Here is a 21,823-nt window from a genome sequence, read left to right on the forward strand (position 1 = left end):
CCATTAGGTCTACAAATTTCTTCCTGTCCCTAGGTTGTTATTCTCTACATTGTAGTTTTATGTATAAAGGAAAACTATAGGTATAAAATGCTGATGGTTATTATATAAATGCCAGTCAATACAAAATATTCACCCTCACAACTAAGAAATTACTATTGTTTGAGTATGCAATTCACATAACTAGCTTCAATACTAATTGTCAGTCCTTATTCACAAGTTGCATAAGAATAATTCGAAACATCAAAATTCTTGAGGTCATATTTCATAATATTATAAAAATAATATTACAAATTCTCAAATTTAAATAAACAGTAACAATTTGTTTCCAACCTTAGCTCTCCTATAATGCAACTAAAAATATTGAAACTTACTATCTATTCTTAAATCTTTGGCATTTTCATTTGCTTCATCAAGCAGAAAACATAAAATAAAAATTCTTTGTTGTGATGTTGATACTTGATACATAATATCAATTTTGTCTCACATAGAAGATATCACCATTAGTTATATTATGGCACATTAAAATGCAAAAGAAAATTGCTAGTAATGAAAATTTGTAACAAACTCGAAATGTTCTAATACTGGTTTAGAAACATATTATTACTGTTGCTTTGAGATTCCTGCTTGTGACATATTGGTGTCAACGTGTGCCATATTTACATAATCAAACACTTCCTCTGGTGTCTCTTCTGTGGCTCTGGTCTCAACACCGCGCGGACTGCTTCGTCAAATACCTGAAATTATAATATGACAAATTATAATATCTATTTGCCATATTAACTTCGGCGGGGAGGGGCAACGCACACACAAACAGACGGAAACGTTTAAATGCGGAAACCAGTCCAGAGAGAAGAAATAAAGATGCCATATTAAATCCATCTTCCAACCTCAACTTCGGGTAATGTATCAAAACCAAAGCTAAAACTCCAGCATGAAAATTGGCATACTCAACAAAGTTAAGCAGTACTTCATGCAAGAAAAGCATCTAAACTTATACCAAGCTCAAGTTCAATCACGCATGGACTGCAGTCATTTATGGGATGGCCCTGCCCAGTAGCTAGCTTGCTGCTTGATGCATTGGATTCAATGGGTTGTCATGCTAGAAGACCCATTGACGACAAAGCGCTGGTCAAAAAATTTTAAGCTTGAAGTTTGAAACATCAGCGCAAGGCTGCCTGCCTGTCGGTATTCTACAGGGGATATTTTCTGTGTACTATTTTTTTCAACCTATTTTTTTTTACTATCGAATTTCAAGGCATTGCATAGGTCTTCAGATTTGAAATTTCTCTAATAATAAATACTAACTTGCTTAAGACCACGCTGTGTCAAAGCTGAACACTCCATATACTTGACAGCTCTTATTTTATTGGCCAGTTTCTGTCCTTGTTCCCTCTTCAAAGGGGACATCCCTTGCTCGGAAAGCAGGCTTAATGTTTCACGATCATCCCTTAAATCAATTTTTGTACCTATAACAAGAACAATAATTAAATTAACCAAGAACAATAATATAACTTTTTGGCACAAGCATAATGCAGTGACAGCATTAAAAACTTTAAATCAGTGTAGTGATGACTAACTGAACTTATTTGGTAACACTTAACAGGTTCAAATAGTGCAACGGGTGGGTCTGGTTGGAACTGCTGACCATTCGGATCTCAGCTGCTCCTTAACTGTTGAGCTATTGAGGGATCTTGTATGTGTATATTAATTAATAAATTATTTAGACAATTTTTTTTACACAACTCTGTCAGGTAAGTTTCATGTTTTAATGAAGAAATGGAGAATGGAACTCCCATAATGGGTAATAGCAAATTAGTGATGATCAGTTTACTGGCTTAGTAAAAAGGATACTTTTAACATGCCAGCAGACAAACTGGCAAAAACTTAGTGGTTGTTTTTTCAGATTTTTAGATTCTGCTGGAGTTTCATAAATTCAACAAAGTGAAGCCAGGTGTTTCAGCTAGTAGTATTAAAATAAATGAAACAGCAACAATCTAATACAGATATTATAAAACCAGAAGTATATCTACTTGTTATCTTGTTGCCTTACACCTCATCTACGCAATATAAATAATATTGACGAAGGACACAAAGCTACACGTAGGGATAGAAAAGGGTTCCTGCAAAAACCTAAATCCACACAAATTTGCAGGCAAAAGCTAATCTTCAATGAAGATTCTTACCAACAAGGATTATGGGTGCATCTGGGCAGTGATGTTTTATTTCTGGATACCATTTTGAAGTCACATTCTCATATGATGATGGACTGAAATAAAGTAATAATTTGATATAAACATATGTTATGAATCATATGGATGGACTGTAATATTAAAACACACAACAATCACTTCACATATAACACAATATACTTTTTAGTTTTAGCAATAGCTATGAGAACTAATGAAGAAGTAAAGTGACACCAACTGCTTCATAAAGTGTAATTCAGCAACTTCTTACTAATAAATTCTTTACATTATGTAAAACACTTACCTATCAAAATACACTCACCTTGTTACACTAAAACATATAAGGAAGACATCTGTTTGTGGGTAACTTAAAGGTCTCAGTCTGTCATAATCCTCTTGTCCAGCTGTATCCCATAGCCCTAGGGATACCGCCACCCCGTCCACAACCATTGGTGCTGAATAATTATCGAAACTGAAACCAGCAATGTTATTCATTTATCTACAGGAAAAATAATGTCATATTATATTTTTATCTTTACATTTAATTCTTTTTTCTGAAATTTTTAGTTCTTCCGATAAGGAAAGAAAGTAAACTTAAACTTTTAGCTTTTTAAGTGCAGATCTAAATATATGATTCCTGACTTACACTGTTGGTACATATTCCCCAGGGAAACTATCCGTGGTGTATGATATTAACATGCATGTTTTTCCAACGGTTCCATCGCCCACCACTACACATTTAATCGGTCTTCCTGAAGACATCTAAAAAGAAGTTAATGGAGTAAACGTATTGATAAATAAAAGGAAGCCTATGACTCACAAACCAAACAAGGTAAATACTACCTTTATGTCAGGTGTTTGTACTCAGATGTTTTTATAAAACACTTGCTATATTATTACTAATTTATCTTCACTTTTGTTTATTATATTACGGATTAAATACTAAAATTCAATCACAAAACAGAAAAAAATGCATTGAAAGATGGATGCTGCATTGCCAGATTTTAATAAATTTAATTTATACGATCGGCAGTGCTACCAACTGTAAAAATACAAATTGTCTTATATGTAGGTACGTTATGAAAGCGCTTCATGCTTGTGGCATTCATAAATCATACCATTACTTTTATCCTGTTATTGGTCTGTGATTGAGGGCAGTGGAGCTTTATCGGACCATTACGTGCTATTACCGGACTATGGTGCCGGATAACTGGTCTCAGGTTTGTGCTGTGCTCTATCTGATTACTGGTCTGTGGTGCTCTATCACAGACCAATAACATAATATGTGCTCTATGGTATGTCTTGTCTCAATCAAAGAGTATATAAACACTATGGTCTCAATCATGAACCAAATGAACTGACGAGCAGTTTTATTTATTTTGTTTTTTGTTTAAATAAATACAGATTACAGCCTGTTTTTGGAAGAGGTATACATTTTTCAATACTTTTATATATTAATCTCTATAAGTTAGTATTTTTTCGAGGGCTGCTGTGCATATACGTAGTGTAAAACTCGTATCATAAGTTTGTTTCCTTTGTTTTTGACTCACTTGAATTAAACCATTATTTTTCTAGATGAGTGAATCATGTGTAGAGACACCGGAGGCGCCAGCTTGGTTATCCAAGTTAGAAAGCCAAAGGGAGAAATTAAGTAAAGCCCGCCTTGGACATGATAGCGGTGCCGGCGCGCCTTGTAACTCCTGTGGTAGGTTATCGTGTTCAATAAATCAAAATTTAAAAATATTGTATTTATGATGTACCTACTATCAGATAGGTGGCCAATTTGTTGTGTGTCTGTCACCCCGCTGACCTGGTTTCCTACTGGGGTGAATCCTCCCTTTTACAGTTAATATGTATGTATGTGTAAGTTTATTTATAATTGTTGTATGTGAAAATATTAGTGAGAGTAAGTTATATATTATGTGATGATAATAATAATATAATAACGTTCTTTTCATAACATTCCATACAAGAGAGTTCCACATTAAGGATGAGTTTTTTAGAAATTCCACCTGATTAAGCTGGGGCATACCAGCTGTATTTGATGAATTATTATTTATTTTTTCTGTATGATTCACATGAAAATTCTTGTATTGGATACAGGAGCAGGTTGCCCAGGTTTGGATCTACACTTCTGGCGGAAAGTATGCAGAGCTTGTCACTGCAGTAAGGATGTGCATGATGTGCAAGATGATGATCTATCTGGTTGGGCACAGTTTGAACTTCTCGGTACTGCAAAGCCTAAGAAAGCATCAAGTAAGTATGGGTCTCCTAACTAGGCAGTCAACATCTAAATTAATCAATTAAAGATTATAAACTGATTGATTGACAACAACATACAGTATAAACAGCTGGATCTGGAAACATGAGATTTTGCGTAATATTTAAACACATACAAACAACACTTTGGAATCTTGAGATACAGGTTTTTAAAAAACTTATTTCCGACTTCTGGGTACAAGTATTGTAAAATGCCTTATTTTTAACAATAAATTTCTATTGCCTTTTTGTTTCCTCCATGCTTCAGAGAGTGTGATAAGTTATCATTCCCAGCTATTATCATCTGATAATAGCCGTTAAACCTGTCAAAATCTTGTTCTCTTAATCAAGTCATATTAAGTGGAAGAATCTGGAATCCACCACATTATTATTCCAAGAAAAGTCCTACCATTATGTGAATAATGGAAAGAGATCACAACCTTCAGCAATGACGAATACAACCCAGTAAAAGATTCATTCCTTAATTTTTCTTAAATAAGTAATTTATTATTTTATTTCTTTTGTTAAATTATAGTGCCTCTAATCAAGATCCGTGGAGTGACAGATAAGCCTGTAAAACTGGATTGGGTGCCACCAAATGCCTCTACAGAATTGGTAAATAGTATTCAAATGTTGCTTACAATATTTTCGTCATTCTTTATCACACTAGATTGCATATCAATCAACCAATATAGGTATTCAATGATAAATAATAGATAAGATATTGAGCTAGGACAATAATCATAGTGCAAAGTTAGCATGTCTCACTAAACTAAATCTTGAAAAGTACCTACAAAATAAATGAAAATATAAATAACTCAAACTCACTCAAATACAAACCGTAATAACCCAAATGATGAGTTTTTTTATTGCATAAGAACATTCATCATGAATGCAATGAAAATTATTTATTTAGATAGAGACAGAAACTCTTAATGTACAGTTGGGAGTCAGAAAAAAAGAACTGATCTATAATGGTCAATGTGAGTTTGTCTATCTATTTCATATTACAAAGTGAGAAGCGACGGAGGGGTTGCCTACTGCCGCAAGATTTGTTCCTCAGTCTACCTTTAGCTTCTCGCTGAGTAACCCGCGGACACCACTATTGGCGTCTGGTGAAAACAGCTGTAGACTTAATTAACTAACATCAACTGTAATAATTTTCAAATTTTTAATGTGTAGAAGGATAGAAATAAATCTATAAGTACCTAGAAATACTATAAATGAGTGTGTCTATCTGTGTGATACTTAGTCACAGCTCATCTGTTTACCTGTTTTGATGGAAGGTGCAGAAATAGATTGCAGCCCGGCGAAGAACAGAGGCTACTTTTAGTTCCGAAAAATCAAAATATTCCCGCGGGATTTTATAAACCTAAATCCACAAGGATGAAGTCGCGGTCATCATCTATTTGGTACAGAGATAGCTTGTATCTCAGCGACTGGTACAGGCTACTTTTTATCCTGGAAAATCAAAATTCTAGGAGTTCGCACAGGATTTTAAAAAACCTATGAGCGACATATTAATGTGCCTTGTAGTTACGGAGCAGTAATATATAAGTCTTAACCTGTCTGAGTTAATAAAATACTTTAGTAGCAATGGATTTGACCTGCAGCTCGCTCCAGCAATGCGCGGGACTTCAATTACTTTTATTCATGGCATAATATTGTATATCAAATCTTTGAAAAGAGCAACCGCCGAGTTTCTTGCTGGTTCTTCTCGGTAGGAAAGGCATTCCGAACCAGTGGAAAGCCTCTTGATGATTCAAAAGTACTTTTAAAAGTCTACTTGAATAAAAAGATTTAGATTTTTTTTTAATTTTTGATGTGTTTGCTGGCTAGGTATCGGAGTACATGTCGTGCCTGGGCGCGCTGGCGCCGGTGTCGGGCTCGGAGGCGGCGCGGCGGCGACGCGCGCAGCTCCGCACGCAGCTGCCGCCGCACGACGTGGCCACCGCGGCGCGCCACCACGCCTCCGACCAGGAAAAGTCCGAACACACAGTAAGTGACAACACTTTTTGTTAAATTCAGATATAAGTTTTTTTTTATTGCTTATCATGTCAAATATACCCCTTTCCAAAGTATTACCACCAAGTGATTTAGCGTCTCGTATAATGTCGCGTAGAATCTGACAAGCGTTTTGAGTTTAATAACATTGCAAACCCTTCTATTTGCCAGCTTCTATCTTAATCTTTGTCTTTACTTACCACCAGATGAAATCATAGTCAAGTTGTATCTGAACTAAGAAACCTAAATCCACGCGGTGATGTCGCGGGCATCGTAATATGTATAGGTAGATGGATTTATTATATAAATTGAATATTCCATTTGATGAATTGTAATTTGTTTTCCAGGAATACATTACCCGCATTAAAGACCATGTAGTGGGTATGGGTAATGTGGTGAGAGTGGGTCCTCTTCAGAGTGGAGATGTATTCTGTGTGGAAAACAGCAAAACTCACACTGCAACCAAGTCCTATGCTCTGCCATTGAAGATATCAAATGTATCAAGAGGTGTTAAGTACAATATTGTTCCCAAGAATGCTTCAGACAAGAAACTTGTGCTGGACTCACAAGGCAATGTAGTCAGCAGTGCTGCCAACTTACCAGATTATAAATCAAGTCCCATATTGAGCAGAATCGTAAAAGATAAACTTCATGTGATGCACATTGAGTCTGACAGAATTAAAAGTGCTGTGGAGCATGGTCCTGTGTACGATAAATTACTTAAGAATCTGAATGATTTGAATATGCCAGTATCTAATGATGTATATCTTCAGCCCATTAAACTGTTTCGTGAGGAGTATAATAAGAACCCTCAGTTTAAGGAGGAAGTCATTGAATTTGCAAATAAATCCTTGGGAGCCCAGCTGATGCCTGACCTGTGGTCTGCCAGCAATAACAATGTCATGGGCACAGCTAAATTACTCGATAGTAGGATTCAAAAGGGAACTATCTTTGCTCCTAATGGCGAAATTTGGAGCTGGAAACATGAACCAACAACACCTGAACACAGTGGAACTATATGCTCTACCAAGATCAACCCGCAGTATTCTACCACGATGAAGCCAATAAATCAAGTGGAACCACAGCAAACTGCTCCTCTAAGGGAATATCTTAGGACCCATTCCGAAGAAGATAATCCACCGCCTGCGCCCAATTACAATACTTATCCTGGAGCTATGTCTTTACCTTCCCAAAGTAACGACTGGGACAACTCTACTGACAATACACAACTTGACCATACTGGCAATCCTATACAAGTGAACACTTACACTGAACAACTAGAGCCAATACTTACTCAATTCGCTGATATGTCCCTCAGTCCTGATGAAATGGAATTTAACAGAAAATTGTACAATGAAGGAGTGCCCTGTCAGAGATGTCAGAAACCAATGTTTGCTGGCGAAGTAGCAGTTAAAGCAGATAGAGCTGGGCAGGAGGCTATTTGGCACCCACAATGTTTCACTTGCTGTCAATGTGGAGAACTGTTGGCTGATCTTGTATACTTCTATTACAAGGGGGAAATTTATTGTGCCAGAGATTTGGCGAATGTGCTGGAGATACCGCGTTGCGCTGGATGCGACGAGTTGATCTTTACACGGCCGTATACAGCCGCTGAGGGAAGAGCGTTTCATGTACAACACTTCTGTTGTTACCATTGCGATGCACCGCTTGGAGGCAAAAAGTATGTTCCGGATGATAAAACAGGTCTGCCCATTTGCCTTACTTGTTATGACCAGTTCTACGCTGAACGTTGTCGCGCGTGCGGCGGTGTCATCGGCCCCGAGCAACAAGGGGTGTCCTGGAGTAACATGCACTGGCATGCAGAGTGCTTCATATGCTCGGGCCGTATGTGCGGCAAAAGTTTATTGAGCGGTCGGTTTGTTGTGAAACAAGAAATGCCATTTTGTAGTGTACCGTGTGTACAAAGTAGAATTAAATGAGTGCTGAGATCAATTTTGTAACTCCATTTTAATTAAAATAAGAAAAATATATTTTGATATAAATTTTATATTGTGATAAGAGTGACATATTTACAAAATTTAGTTGTTAAGTAAAAATAGCTATACAGAGTGTGTTAACAAAGCATTTATTTTGTGGTGTCAATATTTAATTGTAATATATTAAGTATTTCTCTTTGTGTTGATGATGTGTAATTTTCCAATCTGAGGAATTTGACAGTTTTTTACTGAGGTTTTTAATTAGAAAATGTAGAAATCTGACAAAATTACATTAATCAGTTTGTATAAGTTAATAAATTGGCATCTGATATCATATCACCTGTATGCCTTAAACACAATCCTTCACAAGCAGTACCAAAATATAATTGCCTGGTAAAAGGGTATGTTTTGCTACTATAATATATGTGAATGCATTGGGGTGAAAACCTTAATAGCGTACTTTTATAAAGGGATAATATATTTTGGTAGATAGTATTATCGAATTTCTATAAAATGACAAATTTTTATGACAAAAAGTCCAATAACTGACTGATTCTGTTATGTTGTGTCTGATATATTCTGATAGAAATATAATTATAGTAGTTAATCAAATTATACATATTGTTATAAAAATAGAATTTTACATTATATTTTATAGTTCATAGGACTGCATTTATTTGAGAAAAAGCAAACAGATTAAATCATTATAAAAAAATCTTTTATCCTACTACTATTACTAAGTGTAGGGTTAAAATTTTTCAGTAACATTCCATTTATTGTTTTTAAATTTTGCTGAAATGTGCCATTAATGTTAAGAGTTTATGAATAAACAAAATATTTGAAACAAATAAATTTTTATTGTATTTTTTAATTTTTATATGATTATAGTGTCTGTAGTCCGGCCAAGTAGGTTGTGACAACCTAGGAGTCCAGAAAACTTTGCACACATTTGTGGTTTTCACACCAGACAAATTCTATGGTCTATGGTACTAACATGACGGCTTGCCACCCTAACATTCAACTTGGGCCTTTCCAGTTTCACTAAGTGGTCGACCCATCATAATATACTGGGTCATGCCTCTGATTTCACAATGCAACACTGCACACTAAAGCTGAGATCTATGGAGAGTACTTTGACTTTGCTCAGGCTTGGATGTTGGAGCCTCCTGCTTTAACTGAAACAGTTTGAGCGGACTGTGTGCTCCTTAGATCTCAGCCTAATTTTATTTTTGCAGTACCCACAAACCACAATCTTATGTACAACTCACTGACTCATGTAACTAATGATTATTATTAACCAAATAGGGCTGTGTGTAATGTTATGGCTGCAAATAACTGGTCAGAGCCCACTGAAAAACAATGAGCAAACAAATCAAGCTGCAAAGTGGTACTCTGGTATTTAGAATCTGATGTGTGGTTTCACACAACACAGCACAGCCTAAGAATAGAATTTTATTTTGGCATATTTTAAGGGAGGTAATAAAAATCAAAAATTTAAATTCAGATTTTATTAGTTTTATAAATTATAAATTTGTTCTTAAAAGCAATGCTTTTTGGTATTAAATGATCAAATTCAGTTTTTCACAGCAAAACTTTTCTTAACATGTCTGTCCGCCTATGCTGTCAACCTTCCCTCCACGTCTGGATGATTATCTCTCAACTGATGGCTCTTATCAGGGAACTTGTACCGAGTTTGTTTTAGTATGATCCAATACTTACTAGTATTAAAAACTGTTAAAATTGTTAATTTTAATCGTATTAGCAAAAATTGTTCAAAATGTAAATTTTTTCAATAAAGCAAAAAGAGAAAAGCATCGCGTAATTTCTCAAAAGTCATGTATTAATAGAAATAGGTAGAGATTTTAGTACTTTCTTATGCAGCTATCTTTAAGTTATCAAGATTCGTTTTGAGTTTGTTTAGGTTTTCGTGGACAGCTTCTTGCTTATTTTCTAACGCTGAAATGTTTCCATCTGACCTCTTGATCTCTTTACTAATGTATTCTAAGCGTTTTGCCACATTCTGTCTTGCTTCTTCCAAGTCTTGTTTCACTAAAACTGGACCGATGAGTTTGTAGACTTCGGCATCCTTTTTTAATAAACTTAATTCTTCTTTTACAGCTTTATTTTCATTCATTTGGCTATCTAATTGTTGTTTCTGTGCAACTGCCTTATGATATTCTTTTTTTAGATTGTTGAACAGTTCGAACTCTTTTTGTAGTTTCTTTTGAATTTCTTCAGCCATTTTAATAAAATTATTCGTTAAGACTTAAAGCAGATGTTGTGTTGTTGCTTTTTATAGCGACCTATTTATTCACAAAGTTATCGCGTGGTTATCGCACTTGGTAGTTGGGACAAAAAATCACTAAAAATTAACAAATCGTAATAATTTTCATCTCACGATTGGTCACCAGTGACATTGACAAATGACATGACTCGTACAGGGTGACCAACCTTATTTTTTTCCCCACCTCAAAATGTGATAAAATCGGTAATAATCGTAACATTCTTCGGGTATTGATAGTGTGTTCGTGAACTTATTCATAGATAATAGAGTTCTTTTAAAGTTTTTTGATGGCTTTTTTTGCCACAGACCTAGTATAATTCTTGTATAATCTATATCTATGTCTCTGGTCTTCTTTTTTGGTTGGTGTCTCTGGAAAGTAGCGGGAAGTTCGAACTTCGAACGCAACTTTGTCATGCGGCACAAACTTTCCGCACAAAACCGCGCGAACGCGTACGTTGTCTACTTTTTTAAGTTGATAAATGACAATGAGACGATTCTTAGATTATATACGAGCTTGACATGCTATTAGGGAGCTTGAGATGTGGGATGTAGGGTGCTGGATAAACCAGTCAGATTTTTGTTTTGAACTTTTAACCTTGATGTGAGTGGCCCATTTAAAACAATTACAATAATACAACAATACTACTAATACAATTAATATCCTTGTGTATAGGCTGAGATCTATTATAGAGCGCACGTTGTCTTCGCTCAGACGCTCGGACTAAAGACAATTAAAACGAGATACTATCATATTACTGGCATAAATCTATTTCGTTTTAACTGAGACTTAAGTGTGAGCAAAGTCAAAGTACGGTACGCTCTATAAACAACCAAAGATCCTTCACATACTCCGCCAGGTACTATAAGGTATGCAAATTATGGGTGACAGATAGGTAGTATCATATTAATTTGGTGGGGCAATGGATTGGAACACAGTTGAATAGGTTTGCTTAAAGTGCAAAAATAAAATTACATTAAATTAAAATATATTGATAAGTTCAGTCAAATTTTTATTAATTAAATTAAATAACTAGGTAGGTATTAGTAGTTTATAATCACCGCAGTGTAGACGGTACTATACAAGTCAGCAAGTAGGTATGACATGGGTAATTATACGCTACGTCGCTGTATATTATATAGGTACCTTCATTAACTATCAATAGGAACATAAATTCACAAAAATAAGTAGGCAATCGTAGAAAATTATCACATAAAAAATTACTTAAGTATATGCAGAATATTAGGTAGGTACCTACATCAATGTTATTATACCCATTATTACCCATAATTGATACGTTCATAACTTTACATGAAGATAAAATATAATTAATTGGCGCGGGGTTTACGCAACTTTTGACACCTACGAGCTTCGGAAAATAGCGATTAGCGGCTCATTACCAGGGTAATTGCGTCATGCGTTCATAATATTAGTTATATTTAGTACATGGTGTATAAAATTCGGGTACATTACAAAAGGCACGAGAGACAACAGTGACCCAAATGTATCTTAAATCTTCGCTTTAGATGCGTATACTGTAACGTATATCTATTTCTTTTTTATTGGATAGGCACCTACGTACCTACGAGATGTTGCCCGCGACAATACACTACTTATATTATGCTACGTCTACATAATACAAAGAATTAAAACTACCTATTAATTTAACGATTCTTATAATTTTTCTCCATATTCTAAGGTCCACAGATAGCTAGCTTTAGGATCTTTACTCTTCGCTGCTTCTTTTTGGACCTTTTCAGCCTTTTTTATTGCCTTTTGTATATTTTCATATAGTTCTTTATTTTTTGTTGTGGGCTTATTCTCTTGTGAATTCTTCTCTTGTATCTTTTCAGACCTTTCCTTATAAGAGTCTTTCTTACCGAATCTCTCTCGAACAAACCTTTCATATAAATCTTCGCCATCTTCAATGTCACTTTTGTTGCTTGTGTCATCAATATTACTTTCTTCATGAGGTTTATTGATGTATGAAGCGAAAAAATCGTATTCCTCAGCAGGTTTACCATCTTTAGGTTTTGGTTGTTCGGAATATTGCGCTGTATCTGTAGGAACATAATGTTGATAAACATTTTCAGGATTTCCCTGAGGCAAGGGATTCTTTGAATACTGTGCATTATCATCATTAGGATATTTGACATAATTAGTTTTCAATTTATCCTTGTTGTTTCCCTGAGCTTCTTGGGCATACACCAAAATGTCTTCTGGAAGTTTAATTTCAGGTAATTTAATACTTACATCGCCGAATCTATTGTATAAATGGTCATCATATTTGTTGCTTGGTGGAGATAAAGTATCAAGTGTACCCTCAGATTCAATATTCTCACTAGAAGGATTATTATCATTTATATTAGAATCTGCGTGATTGTAATTTAAAGGTATTTTCTCAAATTGTTGTTTAACATTGGCTTTTCTATTTGGAATCGTGGTTTCAAAATCACCGCTAAGGTTTTCATTTGAATTTTTTTGCTTTTCTTCACTATTATTTTCATTATTTAACTCTATTACAGGTTTCGCTCTACCTCTATTGATGTGATCATTCTTATTATTATTTTTAGGCTTTTTGATTTTGGCAGTTTTACTTTTTATTTTTTTCTTGGTTTTTGGTTTACGAGTGGAAGTAGTTGTAGCTAAGGAATCAGTTTCATAGTTTTCATACGAGTCCTTAGCGGGCTCCTGTTTCTCTTCATCACTTACTCCTCTGAACCTATCGTAACTAAAATCACTGAAATCAACTTCTTGAATAGCTTTGGGTTTATCGAGAGTTTGTTGTATTTTAGAGTTTTTTTCATAATTATCGTTTATTATTTCAGTTTCTTTATGTCTATTATCACCAAAGTTTTCTTTGAATTTTGTATTGCCAGGAATTGATCTATCAGGCGTTGAAAGTTGTTGTTTACTACTATCAATATTAGGTTTAGTACGAATATCCGTTCTGCCAGTATTTCCACTGTAGCTATTTATCGGCTGATTAGAATATTTTAGGCCACCGTCGTTTTCCTCGCTATTTTCTCTCTCAAAATCTATAAACCTATAGCTTTGTGAAGGCGTTTCTTCAGTAGTTCTAAGTAAACCCTCATTTCTGTTATAGTTTTTAACAGGTTCTCTACTGTCTTCATCATATCCATTTTCTTTATTTTTACTTTCTCTTTCATAATTTTCACTACTTCCCTCATTAGATTTTTTAGATTCTAGTACGGGATATTTATTGTTCTTGTTAGAATATAATTGATTTTGTGGTTGTAATAAATTTTCAGGTTGTTTATTTTCATGTATGCGTCTATCATTTTTAAAATTTTCTACAGGTTCATCTATATCTTCACTATTTTGATTTTCTTTGTAATTGTCTTGCCTTTCATTATTATCTTTGGCAAGTTTTGCTGATCTTATTGGTTGATATTTATTATTTTTATCATTTAAATATGGTTGATTTGATTTTTGTAATACACTGTTGGGTGGTTGTGGCTGGCCATATAAATTTCTATCATTTTTGAAATTTTCTTTGGGATTATCATCTTCTTTTTCATAATTTTCATCATTATCCTCATCAAGATCTTTAAGCCCGGATAAGAAATATTTATTTCTATTCTCATTGTATTTTTGATTATGTCTCCCTAGTATATCATCAGTAGTTTGTTTATCTTTCTTGAAATTTCCAAGAGACTGATCGTTATCTTCATCGTTTTCATATTTATTTTCTGTATCTTTCCCTTTATTTGTTTTATCATTGTATTCATTAGGTTTTCTAAATGCGGGTAAATGGCTTTTATTATTATCATAATATCTTTCGTTTTGTTCACGCAAATTTTCATCAGATCTCTCATCATTTTCACCTTCTTGATATGATAAATTGTCATTGTCTGTACGTTTTCCATTATCATCGTGATATTCTTGTTTCCAGCTCTGTGAAATCGGTTTTAGTTTTCGCTCCCTATTTACATCAAATTTTTTGACTTCTTTAAACTTTTCGTCGTGATCGTCGTCATCTTCTTCAAGCGATGAGCTATTTTCATTAATATTTTCCAGTGAATCATCTTCAGTACTTTCGTCATTTAGTTTCTTAGGCTTAGAGATATGATTCTTATTTTTTCCGTCTTTATAATATCTTATATTTCCTCTAGATAAAATATTATTTGGAGCTTTTGCATTTTGATTAATCCTGTCACCCCTTTGATAGTTTTCGTTAGATCTGTCATCATTTTCATCTTGATCTGAAGAACTTTCCTGAGTTTTATCTTCTTTTGTATTGGTTTCCTCATTTTCGTGAGTAAGTTCTGTAGTTTCAGGTAAATAATGTTTTCTGTCGGTATTACTAAGGTAACGATGTTTCTGTGTTTGGGATGTAGGGCTTTGTCCTCTTTGATTTTCTTGCGAAAGGTCATCATGAATTTTATCTTGTATAAACGTTCCATATTTATCATCTTGGTATGATACATTTTCGTTATTTGGATCTTTTTCTTTAGAATTGGGAAAGTATTGGTTATTATTTATTGAGCTAAAAAAACTTTTTTCCCCTTTTTGAAATTTATTTTGATCAGGCTTATCACTCTTATGCAGAGTCTCAATGTTAAAGTCAGCGATATCGGAGTTCTTTATGATTTCTCTTGTATCAAGTTTTGGTAAGTTTAACTCTCCTCTTTCTATATTTTGAGCTTTAATCACATCATAAACTCCAGGCACATTTGTATTGCCATTGTCTTCAATATTCCTATTGAATGATCTCTTTTTCCTTTTCAAACTATTCTTGAAATGACCTTTTAATTTTTCTAAGGGCTTTCCATCATCACCCTTTTTGTTAACATATTTCGACATAGTATTTTCTTTTAATTGGTTGACTAGGCCTTCGTCCTGTTTCGAAGTTCCATTTATGCAAGTTTCAGCATGCAAACATAAGTGATCCACTTCCATAACTTTCGTTGAAATGGTGGAGCCACTCTTATTGTGATGATCTAGTGAATTTGTATTTTGAGAAACACAGTTTTCATTTATATTATTACAAATCTGGTCCGTCTGGTTATTTTGATACGTGGCGCCAGTAGACGTAAATGCATCTGTCATCTGGGAAATAAGATCACGCTGTAAAATTAACACGCTTGAAATTAGAAGATATTTAAAATTTGGTGCTTCATACTGTGATTCAGGGTGTGCTTTATGTGAAAAAAAAAACAAAGTATTATTTTCATTCATACTTTTATTTACAATATAAAACACGTTACCATGCGATACATAAACTACAACTACACTACACTACACTACATACTAATCTAGCTACAGAATAAATAAAAATTACAATTATTGCAACAAAATATTATCAAGTTAGTCTACTTAGGTATATTTTTATACCCATAGGTGCTTACTTATTTAGTTACTATTACTTATATTTAATGTGATGACTATACGTGACGATTTACAATGACTGATACCTACAAATTGTAATTTATAAAACCATTAGCTACGAAACATAGTTCTTTAAATGAGTATTTACATAATTGATACACCTACCTACTAATACGGTAAGGACCGGCAATTTACTGGTACCTAATCTACAAAAATATGGCAACAGTCATAATATGGGTGACTATTCTTACATAAGGTGCATCCCCGAGCAAAACGCTGTACTAGTCATATTATTATTATTAGAGGCTATTTAATTATTCAAATATCTTAACTGACAAGTTTAAAAGTAATGGTATCTTTTCCGAAAGAAATATTCCAAAAAGGACAATCGTTTTAGACCCATCAGTTAAAAGTTCAAAGATTTGTGTAGGTACCTTCAGAATTGACATAAAATATAATGAATCTAATAAATTATACGGACCAAACAATAAAGAAATATAAAACTAAATTATTAAAAGTATACAAAAGTAAGAGTAGAACTTTTGACTTAGGTAGTACTTTTACTTATTAATGACAAAATGATTATATACAGTGAAAAAGGTAAGTTCTCGAGTAAGTAACTTATTCCTGTCATTATAGTTACGTTACATACCTACTTTTGTAAACTCAGTACAAGGTACCTATACAAGTAGAAATAACGCGAATTTTTGCAATCTACAACTACCTAATTAATGATCACTTAGTGGAAATTTACAAAACAAATGAATTATTGAGCACATGTCCTTTCTTTACATCGTTATTTAAGTTCTTGTATGCTATTTACAAAATGCTCAATTGATCTATTTTACTAATATTTACAGACCAGTCGTCCTAGCACCAAATTTTTATCTGATCAATGCAATGACCTTTGTTTAGAAGGTCATTGGATCAATGTGATAATCGCAATCATTGTGGACGCCTGAGGCGCGTTTGGATTGGTAGATCGTTTGCAAGTTGCAACACACCACAACACAGTAATGTGTCTACAGCTTCAGGCATAAGTAGTTCGATCGCCAACGATTAGCGAGAATAAAGTTGAACTAAAAACTAGAAACGAGTTGGTGAACAACGAGAAGCAAGTGTGTAGTTGTTAGTGTGGTTGAGTGTGTAGTAGGTTTGTTGCTGGGCCATGAGCAAGTATGCGAACGAGTAATCGCTATTAGTGCCGCCTACTATTTTGACCGCCAAGAGCACGTTGCTGAGCGAGTTCTTCTTTAAATAGCTCTTGTCGCTGCGACAAATCAGTGGTGAGAGAGTTCTCATTGATCTCATTGATAGCGTGCGCATTCGACGATCAACTACTTATTCACATATTTTATCCCTTTTACTGACATGGAATCGTATCGACTGTAAATTGCTTGAGCAAGAAAATAGTCAATAACTAGTCGCTTTCTCGTCGTTCATGTGATGCCATAGATTGAACTAAAACCAACGATTGCGATGATCACCAGATTGGTGCTGAGGTAATAGGCCCTTCATGTAAAGACAGGACAAGTTAATGACAAGCATTTCAATACTTAACTACTTCCGCTAGCTACATCTAGTTTTACTGTGGGGTTTGGTGCTGGTGCTACTACTTCTTGCCGTGGAACGGATTGTACGTAAAGCTACTCACATATTCTTTAACACCACCCAGTAATGGTACCGGGTCAGCCCATTTACTAAAGTCCATCGAAGGGATGATGCCACTTCTACACGGTACCCGAGGGTTTCTGAAAGAAATACGAGATATTTGGAATGTTACATTGTTTTAGCATATCAAAAAGATTGTCAAATTCTGGGCTTTGCTCACGACTTCGTGAGCCTGGTCAATTGCGATTCAAGCTGTATCTGGGTTCTAGAGGATCCACACTATCATAAAGTTTACTTGTTGAAGCAATGTTATTTACTTTATGATTTTAAAATTTCAACCTGGAAAACGTTCATTTCGTATGCGTGATGTTAATACGATCATGTACCTACTTACTTTGGAGTTAGTTACTCCTTCACGCCACTATAACTGAACCAATTTTGGAGAGATTGGGAACGGGGATAGCTTATACTCTGACTTAACACGTATTGGGTACATTTATTCCGGGAAAGAGTTCACGCAGGATTAGAAAAGGAGTAGGTATTTTAAAGAAAGCAGGTAGTATACAATGAAAAGTCTATTGTAACTCACAATTCATGATCTGGTAGCACCATAGGATAAAGTTGTACTGTGTCAATGATGTCGGTATTATCGCAAATAACACGAGCGAGACGAGACTTCCTGATTTCAACTAACTGTTCGGGAGTGAACGATGAAGGCTGGTTTGGTAGCTCGAACCTGAAATATAATGAAAAATTTGTATCAGCAAAATTTCAATAAAGTAAAATAAAATAATTAAATTGCTGTCACACGAAAGAGATCCTATACGCAGTGGTTTTGTATGATTCAACATGAATTTCATTTAAGTTGAATATCAAAATCTGAGTCATCATCATCAATCATCATCAACCAGCTACTGAACTCTGTCTGTCAAGTTGAGAGGGGTTTAGGTCATACCCACTTCATCTGGCCACGCTGGCCAAGTGGCAGACTCCAAAGCCTTTGAGAATATTATAGTGAACTCTGCAGAACTCTCGTCACGATGTTTCCAAATGGAAGCTTTTCAGACCTATGGTGTCCCTAGACGCGGAAAAGAAAGCAGTTGTGATTTCCTAGATCGCATTCAAGCTGGCAGCTCAGAATAGATTCGGTTGAAAGAATTTAATCTCCGTTCTATGTATCACTAGGTCTAGAATTTACAGAAGATAGGTACAATTCTTCTTTCAACTTACCAGAATCTATCACCTCTTCTTGAGTAAGAGAACTGGGTAGCGATAATGCAAGCGAAAGTTGGTCCCAACATTGATCCTCGTAAAGGTCTTTCGGAAACTCCACCAGACCATAGATCCACGTCGATCGGGTGCTCAAAAATGGACTCGTATTTGCGAATAGTTTCATTGGGCATTGATCCGAATAAATCTTGGAACGTATTAGCACCAGACAGACCGCAGAACTTTCTAAATTCCATATAGCCAGGAATACCGAATTCTCGACCTCGTTGCATATTAAATGACACCAAGTCCATTCCAAAACGGGCTCCTACTTTCTTGAACAGATGATTTGTGACCTCTTGGGTGATAGAGTCATCCATGGCTTGGGCCACTTGATTCATTAGTCCCATTACATATTCATCAAGAACACCGGCTCTGTACAAATCATATGGTCTTCGGATCAGGTCTGATAAGCGTTTTGATGCTGCAAAAAAATAATTTTAAATATGAGAAAGTCCTTATGGTGATTTATATTATGATGGTTAATTTTTCATTCATTTCTCTATTTCATTGGGGTAGGTACCCAATGAAATACAGAAGTGATATCCTTCACTCGAAGTGAAATGTCTGAAACGCAAAATGAATCGAAAGTGACTATCAAAATGGGACAATTACTTGAGTGATCATTCTGTTCGAATGAACCGTCTGATGTCACTATAAGTGATGATAGTTTTGATTAGTTTCTTACCAATGAATTTGTGAGCCTTGGACCATCTTTCTACGGCAGTAGGCAAAAGAGAGTGTCCGAACCGGTAAGCCGCCGATGCGAAAGATGCAATCACGTCTGGATTCACTTCCTTGTCATAACCGTCCCAGTAACCCTACAAATACGACAGGTACAATTTTATTGATTGATTTATAAGGAAAACGTTAGGGTTTAAGTAGTACCCTAATTACATTACACCATAATATAGACATGTTACGTTCATATTACATGGGGTGTAAAATTTGTGCTCGGTGATGAGTCTTTCAGAAGATAAAAACGCACGAGAGTAAAAAATACAGCGCCCTACAAGATATGTGACTCAAGTATCGTAGTTTTAAATCTTCACTTTAGATATGTATGTAACGAATCTACTTCTTTTTCTTCTTTTTTAATTAACATAAAACTGCAAAGCCAAAAGGCAGCAGTCTATGTGCGTATAATAAACTAATCAATGTAACAAACTAATATGGGTATGTATAAAAAATTCATACCTCTTTTGCGAGGACTAAACCGAATTTTTCCATAACGTCTTTTCCGAGCAGAATAGGCAGGAATTCGTTGTAAGTGATATGCTGTATTTCAGCGATGTTGATGCGTCTAGCTTCCTGGAATAAGGTTTCATCGTCCCAGTGGGGGTTCACGTGGGCCAGAGCTTCTGCCACCCTGTTGTGTTCACGAGCCATTAAAGTGTGCATCACTGTGAGGACCAGTTGCTCGTTTACTCTGATTTCACCTGGAATTTACGTATAAGTATATTATGACCTTCACACGAGTTTAAAAAGCAAGCTCCTAAAAAAACATATCAAACAATTGCAGATTATATATTTTTTTATGTAAATGATACAAAAGCGTGAATTTGACTCGCTTTAGCAGTGCGCGGGATTGCAATTACTTAAGTACTAGGACATATCATTGCAAATTGAGTATTTGAAAAGAGCAACCACTGAATTTCTTGCGAGTTCTTCTCGACAGCAATGGGATTGCGAACCTGAGGTAGATTTTTTTGACGATTCAATACAAAAGCGCTTGTAAAAGTTTATTTGTATAAAAAAATCTTTTTCTATTTCTGTAGATACAACATACCTAGCATTTTAGCTGAAATAGCAACTAAGAGATTCTGGATCATCTTTTAACTTACCAGCTTCGAAGCAGTACATATTCTTATTAGGTCTCGTACATCCTTCATCAGGGATGTCCAATTTAAGAGGTAACAGGTCTTTAAGACCATACTCCTTAAACACAGGATTCATACGTAAAAGACCGCCATATCCGGTACGTAATTTTCTAAAAGGCAAAGAAAATGGTTTTATTATAAATATTATTTGTATAAGTCAAGCTTTTTATTCTGACACTTTTGGTCCAATAGATCGTAAAGTTTTTTTGCTAGTAAGTAGATACATTATCCCCTAGCAAAAAAACTTGCATCAGCTCTGGTAAGTCACTTGCATTGTATAAACATTAACAGCAAGTTAATTTCTGCAAGTTTTAGTAGGTATTACAAAACCCGCAAAATTTTCCTTTTTGTGAGTATTTACACAGTGCAAGTGACTTGCCAGAGGTGATTTCTGGCAGTTTACTAGTAGAGACTTCGCTTATTTTTTCATTGCAATATCAGGTAGCTACAAAGGGTTCGGATTACCTAAAGAACCGGTATTCAGGTTGGTAAAGGAATCGAGTACGCCCTCACTTACCTTGCTTATAGACAATTTCATGAACTATTTTAATATTACCTAGCGAATTTTTCAGTAACACCATACACGGTGTTCCCATCGATGACTCCGGTTAAGGTATTGAAGGGAATTCTTGAACCTGGAAAAATTGGACTATTACTTAAAGTATTCTTACACCTATCTTAGAGCCTCCCTCTCTGCCTAAAGGATACATGTACACAAATAATAAATATATAGGTATAGGTAGTAGATTTGCATACTTAACTGTAAACCAAACTTTACTTAATACATAATTTTCCTATCTTTCCATTCCTATTATGTACCTACATACCTACATAATGAGCAGAGATTAGTACTAATATTTAATTATTTATGAATAGTTCAAACTTCGTGTGTGTTACAAGTTTCAATCTTGTCCGACTTCAAAATGCCTAGTAAAAATTAGAAAACATTGATTGATAGATATCCGGTGTAAGTGAATCATAAGTAAATATTTAAGCTTTCAAATCTAGGACCCGCCCAGATTATTAAAGCAACATCCATATTA

General features: G+C 34.9%; 5 protein-coding genes across 5 annotated transcripts in view; 1 reads left to right on the top strand and 4 right to left on the bottom strand.

The window, feature by feature from the left end:
* Nucleotides 1–111: 111 nt before the first annotated feature.
* On the bottom strand, nt 112–3,200 carry LOC123869121 (ras-related C3 botulinum toxin substrate 1). The gene is made up of 6 exons (XM_045911866.1): nt 3,030–3,200; nt 2,833–2,948; nt 2,509–2,658; nt 2,184–2,266; nt 1,306–1,466; nt 112–734 (listed from the first exon to the last, which is right to left on the bottom strand). Exons 2-6 carry the CDS (start codon nt 2,946–2,948, stop codon nt 657–659), a joined length of 588 nt encoding a protein of 195 aa, XP_045767822.1. The 5' UTR covers nt 3,030–3,200; the 3' UTR covers nt 112–656.
* Nucleotides 3,201–3,503: 303 nt separating this feature from the next.
* On the top strand, nt 3,504–9,234 carry LOC123868860 (testin). The gene is made up of 6 exons (XM_045911502.1): nt 3,504–3,613; nt 3,762–3,891; nt 4,290–4,442; nt 4,981–5,060; nt 6,285–6,443; nt 6,797–9,234. The coding sequence occupies exons 2-6, from the start codon at nt 3,762–3,764 to the stop codon at nt 8,387–8,389; spliced, it is 2,115 nt and encodes a 704-aa protein (XP_045767458.1). The 5' UTR covers nt 3,504–3,613; the 3' UTR covers nt 8,390–9,234.
* A 645-nt stretch (nt 9,235–9,879) lies between these two features.
* On the bottom strand, nt 9,880–10,803 carry LOC123869184 (prefoldin subunit 6). The gene has a single exon (XM_045911962.1). It carries the CDS (start codon nt 10,626–10,628, stop codon nt 10,260–10,262), a length of 369 nt encoding a protein of 122 aa, XP_045767918.1. The 5' UTR covers nt 10,629–10,803; the 3' UTR covers nt 9,880–10,259.
* A 1,539-nt stretch (nt 10,804–12,342) lies between these two features.
* LOC123869098 (protein PFC0760c-like) lies at nt 12,343–15,741 on the bottom strand. Its single transcript, XM_045911835.1, has 3 exons — nt 15,231–15,741; nt 13,296–15,140; nt 12,343–13,040 (listed from the first exon to the last, which is right to left on the bottom strand). The coding sequence occupies exons 1-3, from the start codon at nt 15,739–15,741 to the stop codon at nt 12,343–12,345; spliced, it is 3,054 nt and encodes a 1,017-aa protein (XP_045767791.1).
* A 1,690-nt stretch (nt 15,742–17,431) lies between these two features.
* Nucleotides 17,432–21,823, bottom strand: part of LOC123868891 (peroxidase) — a 40,708-nt gene continuing 36,316 nt past the window's right edge. Inside the window, exons 8-14 of the mRNA XM_045911551.1 lie at nt 21,337–21,415; nt 20,745–20,890; nt 20,098–20,339; nt 19,589–19,721; nt 18,862–19,324; nt 18,221–18,367; nt 17,432–17,771 (exon numbers count right to left, since the gene is read on the bottom strand). Of these exons, the coding sequence (XP_045767507.1) occupies nt 17,633–17,771; nt 18,221–18,367; nt 18,862–19,324; nt 19,589–19,721; nt 20,098–20,339; nt 20,745–20,890; nt 21,337–21,415 (1,349 nt within the window). The 3' untranslated portion in view covers nt 17,432–17,632. The remainder of the gene's footprint in view (nt 17,772–18,220; nt 18,368–18,861; nt 19,325–19,588; nt 19,722–20,097; nt 20,340–20,744; nt 20,891–21,336; nt 21,416–21,823) is intronic.

The sequence above is a fragment of the Maniola jurtina genome, chromosome 10 (genome assembly GCF_905333055.1).
Source record: "Maniola jurtina chromosome 10, ilManJurt1.1, whole genome shotgun sequence".
Lineage (NCBI taxonomy): Eukaryota > Metazoa > Arthropoda > Insecta > Lepidoptera > Nymphalidae > Maniola > Maniola jurtina.

What these genes read in the sequence shown, in the direction of transcription:
- LOC123869184 (XM_045911962.1), bottom strand. Translation starts at nt 10,628, where the DNA reads ATGGCTGAAGAAATTCAAAAGAAACTACAAAAAGAGTTCGAACTGTTC.
- LOC123869098 (XM_045911835.1), bottom strand. Translation starts at nt 15,741, where the DNA reads ATGACAGATGCATTTACGTCTACTGGCGCCACGTATCAAAATAACCAG. An exon ending in CATTGAGACTCTGCATAAGA is followed by an intron (nt 15,141 to 15,230) that starts GTGATAAGCCTG and finishes CCAATTCTAAAG; the next exon opens with AAAAAGATCCAAATAACGAA. An exon ending in AGCTACAACTACTTCCACTC is followed by an intron (nt 13,041 to 13,295) that starts GTAAACCAAAAA and finishes ACAATCACGCAG; the next exon opens with ATTCTAATATAAATGATAAT.
- LOC123869121 (XM_045911866.1), bottom strand. Translation starts at nt 2,948, where the DNA reads ATGTCTTCAGGAAGACCGATTAAATGTGTAGTGGTGGGCGATGGAACC. An exon ending in GGGGAATATGTACCAACAGT is followed by an intron (nt 2,659 to 2,832) that starts GTAAGTCAGGAA and finishes TGCTGGTTTCAG; the next exon opens with TTTCGATAATTATTCAGCAC. An exon ending in TGCACCCATAATCCTTGTTG is followed by an intron (nt 1,467 to 2,183) that starts GTAAGAATCTTC and finishes TTCTTGTTATAG; the next exon opens with GTACAAAAATTGATTTAAGG.
- LOC123868860 (XM_045911502.1), top strand. Translation starts at nt 3,762, where the DNA reads ATGAGTGAATCATGTGTAGAGACACCGGAGGCGCCAGCTTGGTTATCC. An exon ending in AAAGCCTAAGAAAGCATCAA is followed by an intron (nt 4,443 to 4,980) that starts GTAAGTATGGGT and finishes GTTAAATTATAG; the next exon opens with TGCCTCTAATCAAGATCCGT. An exon ending in CAAATGCCTCTACAGAATTG is followed by an intron (nt 5,061 to 6,284) that starts GTAAATAGTATT and finishes TTTGCTGGCTAG; the next exon opens with GTATCGGAGTACATGTCGTG.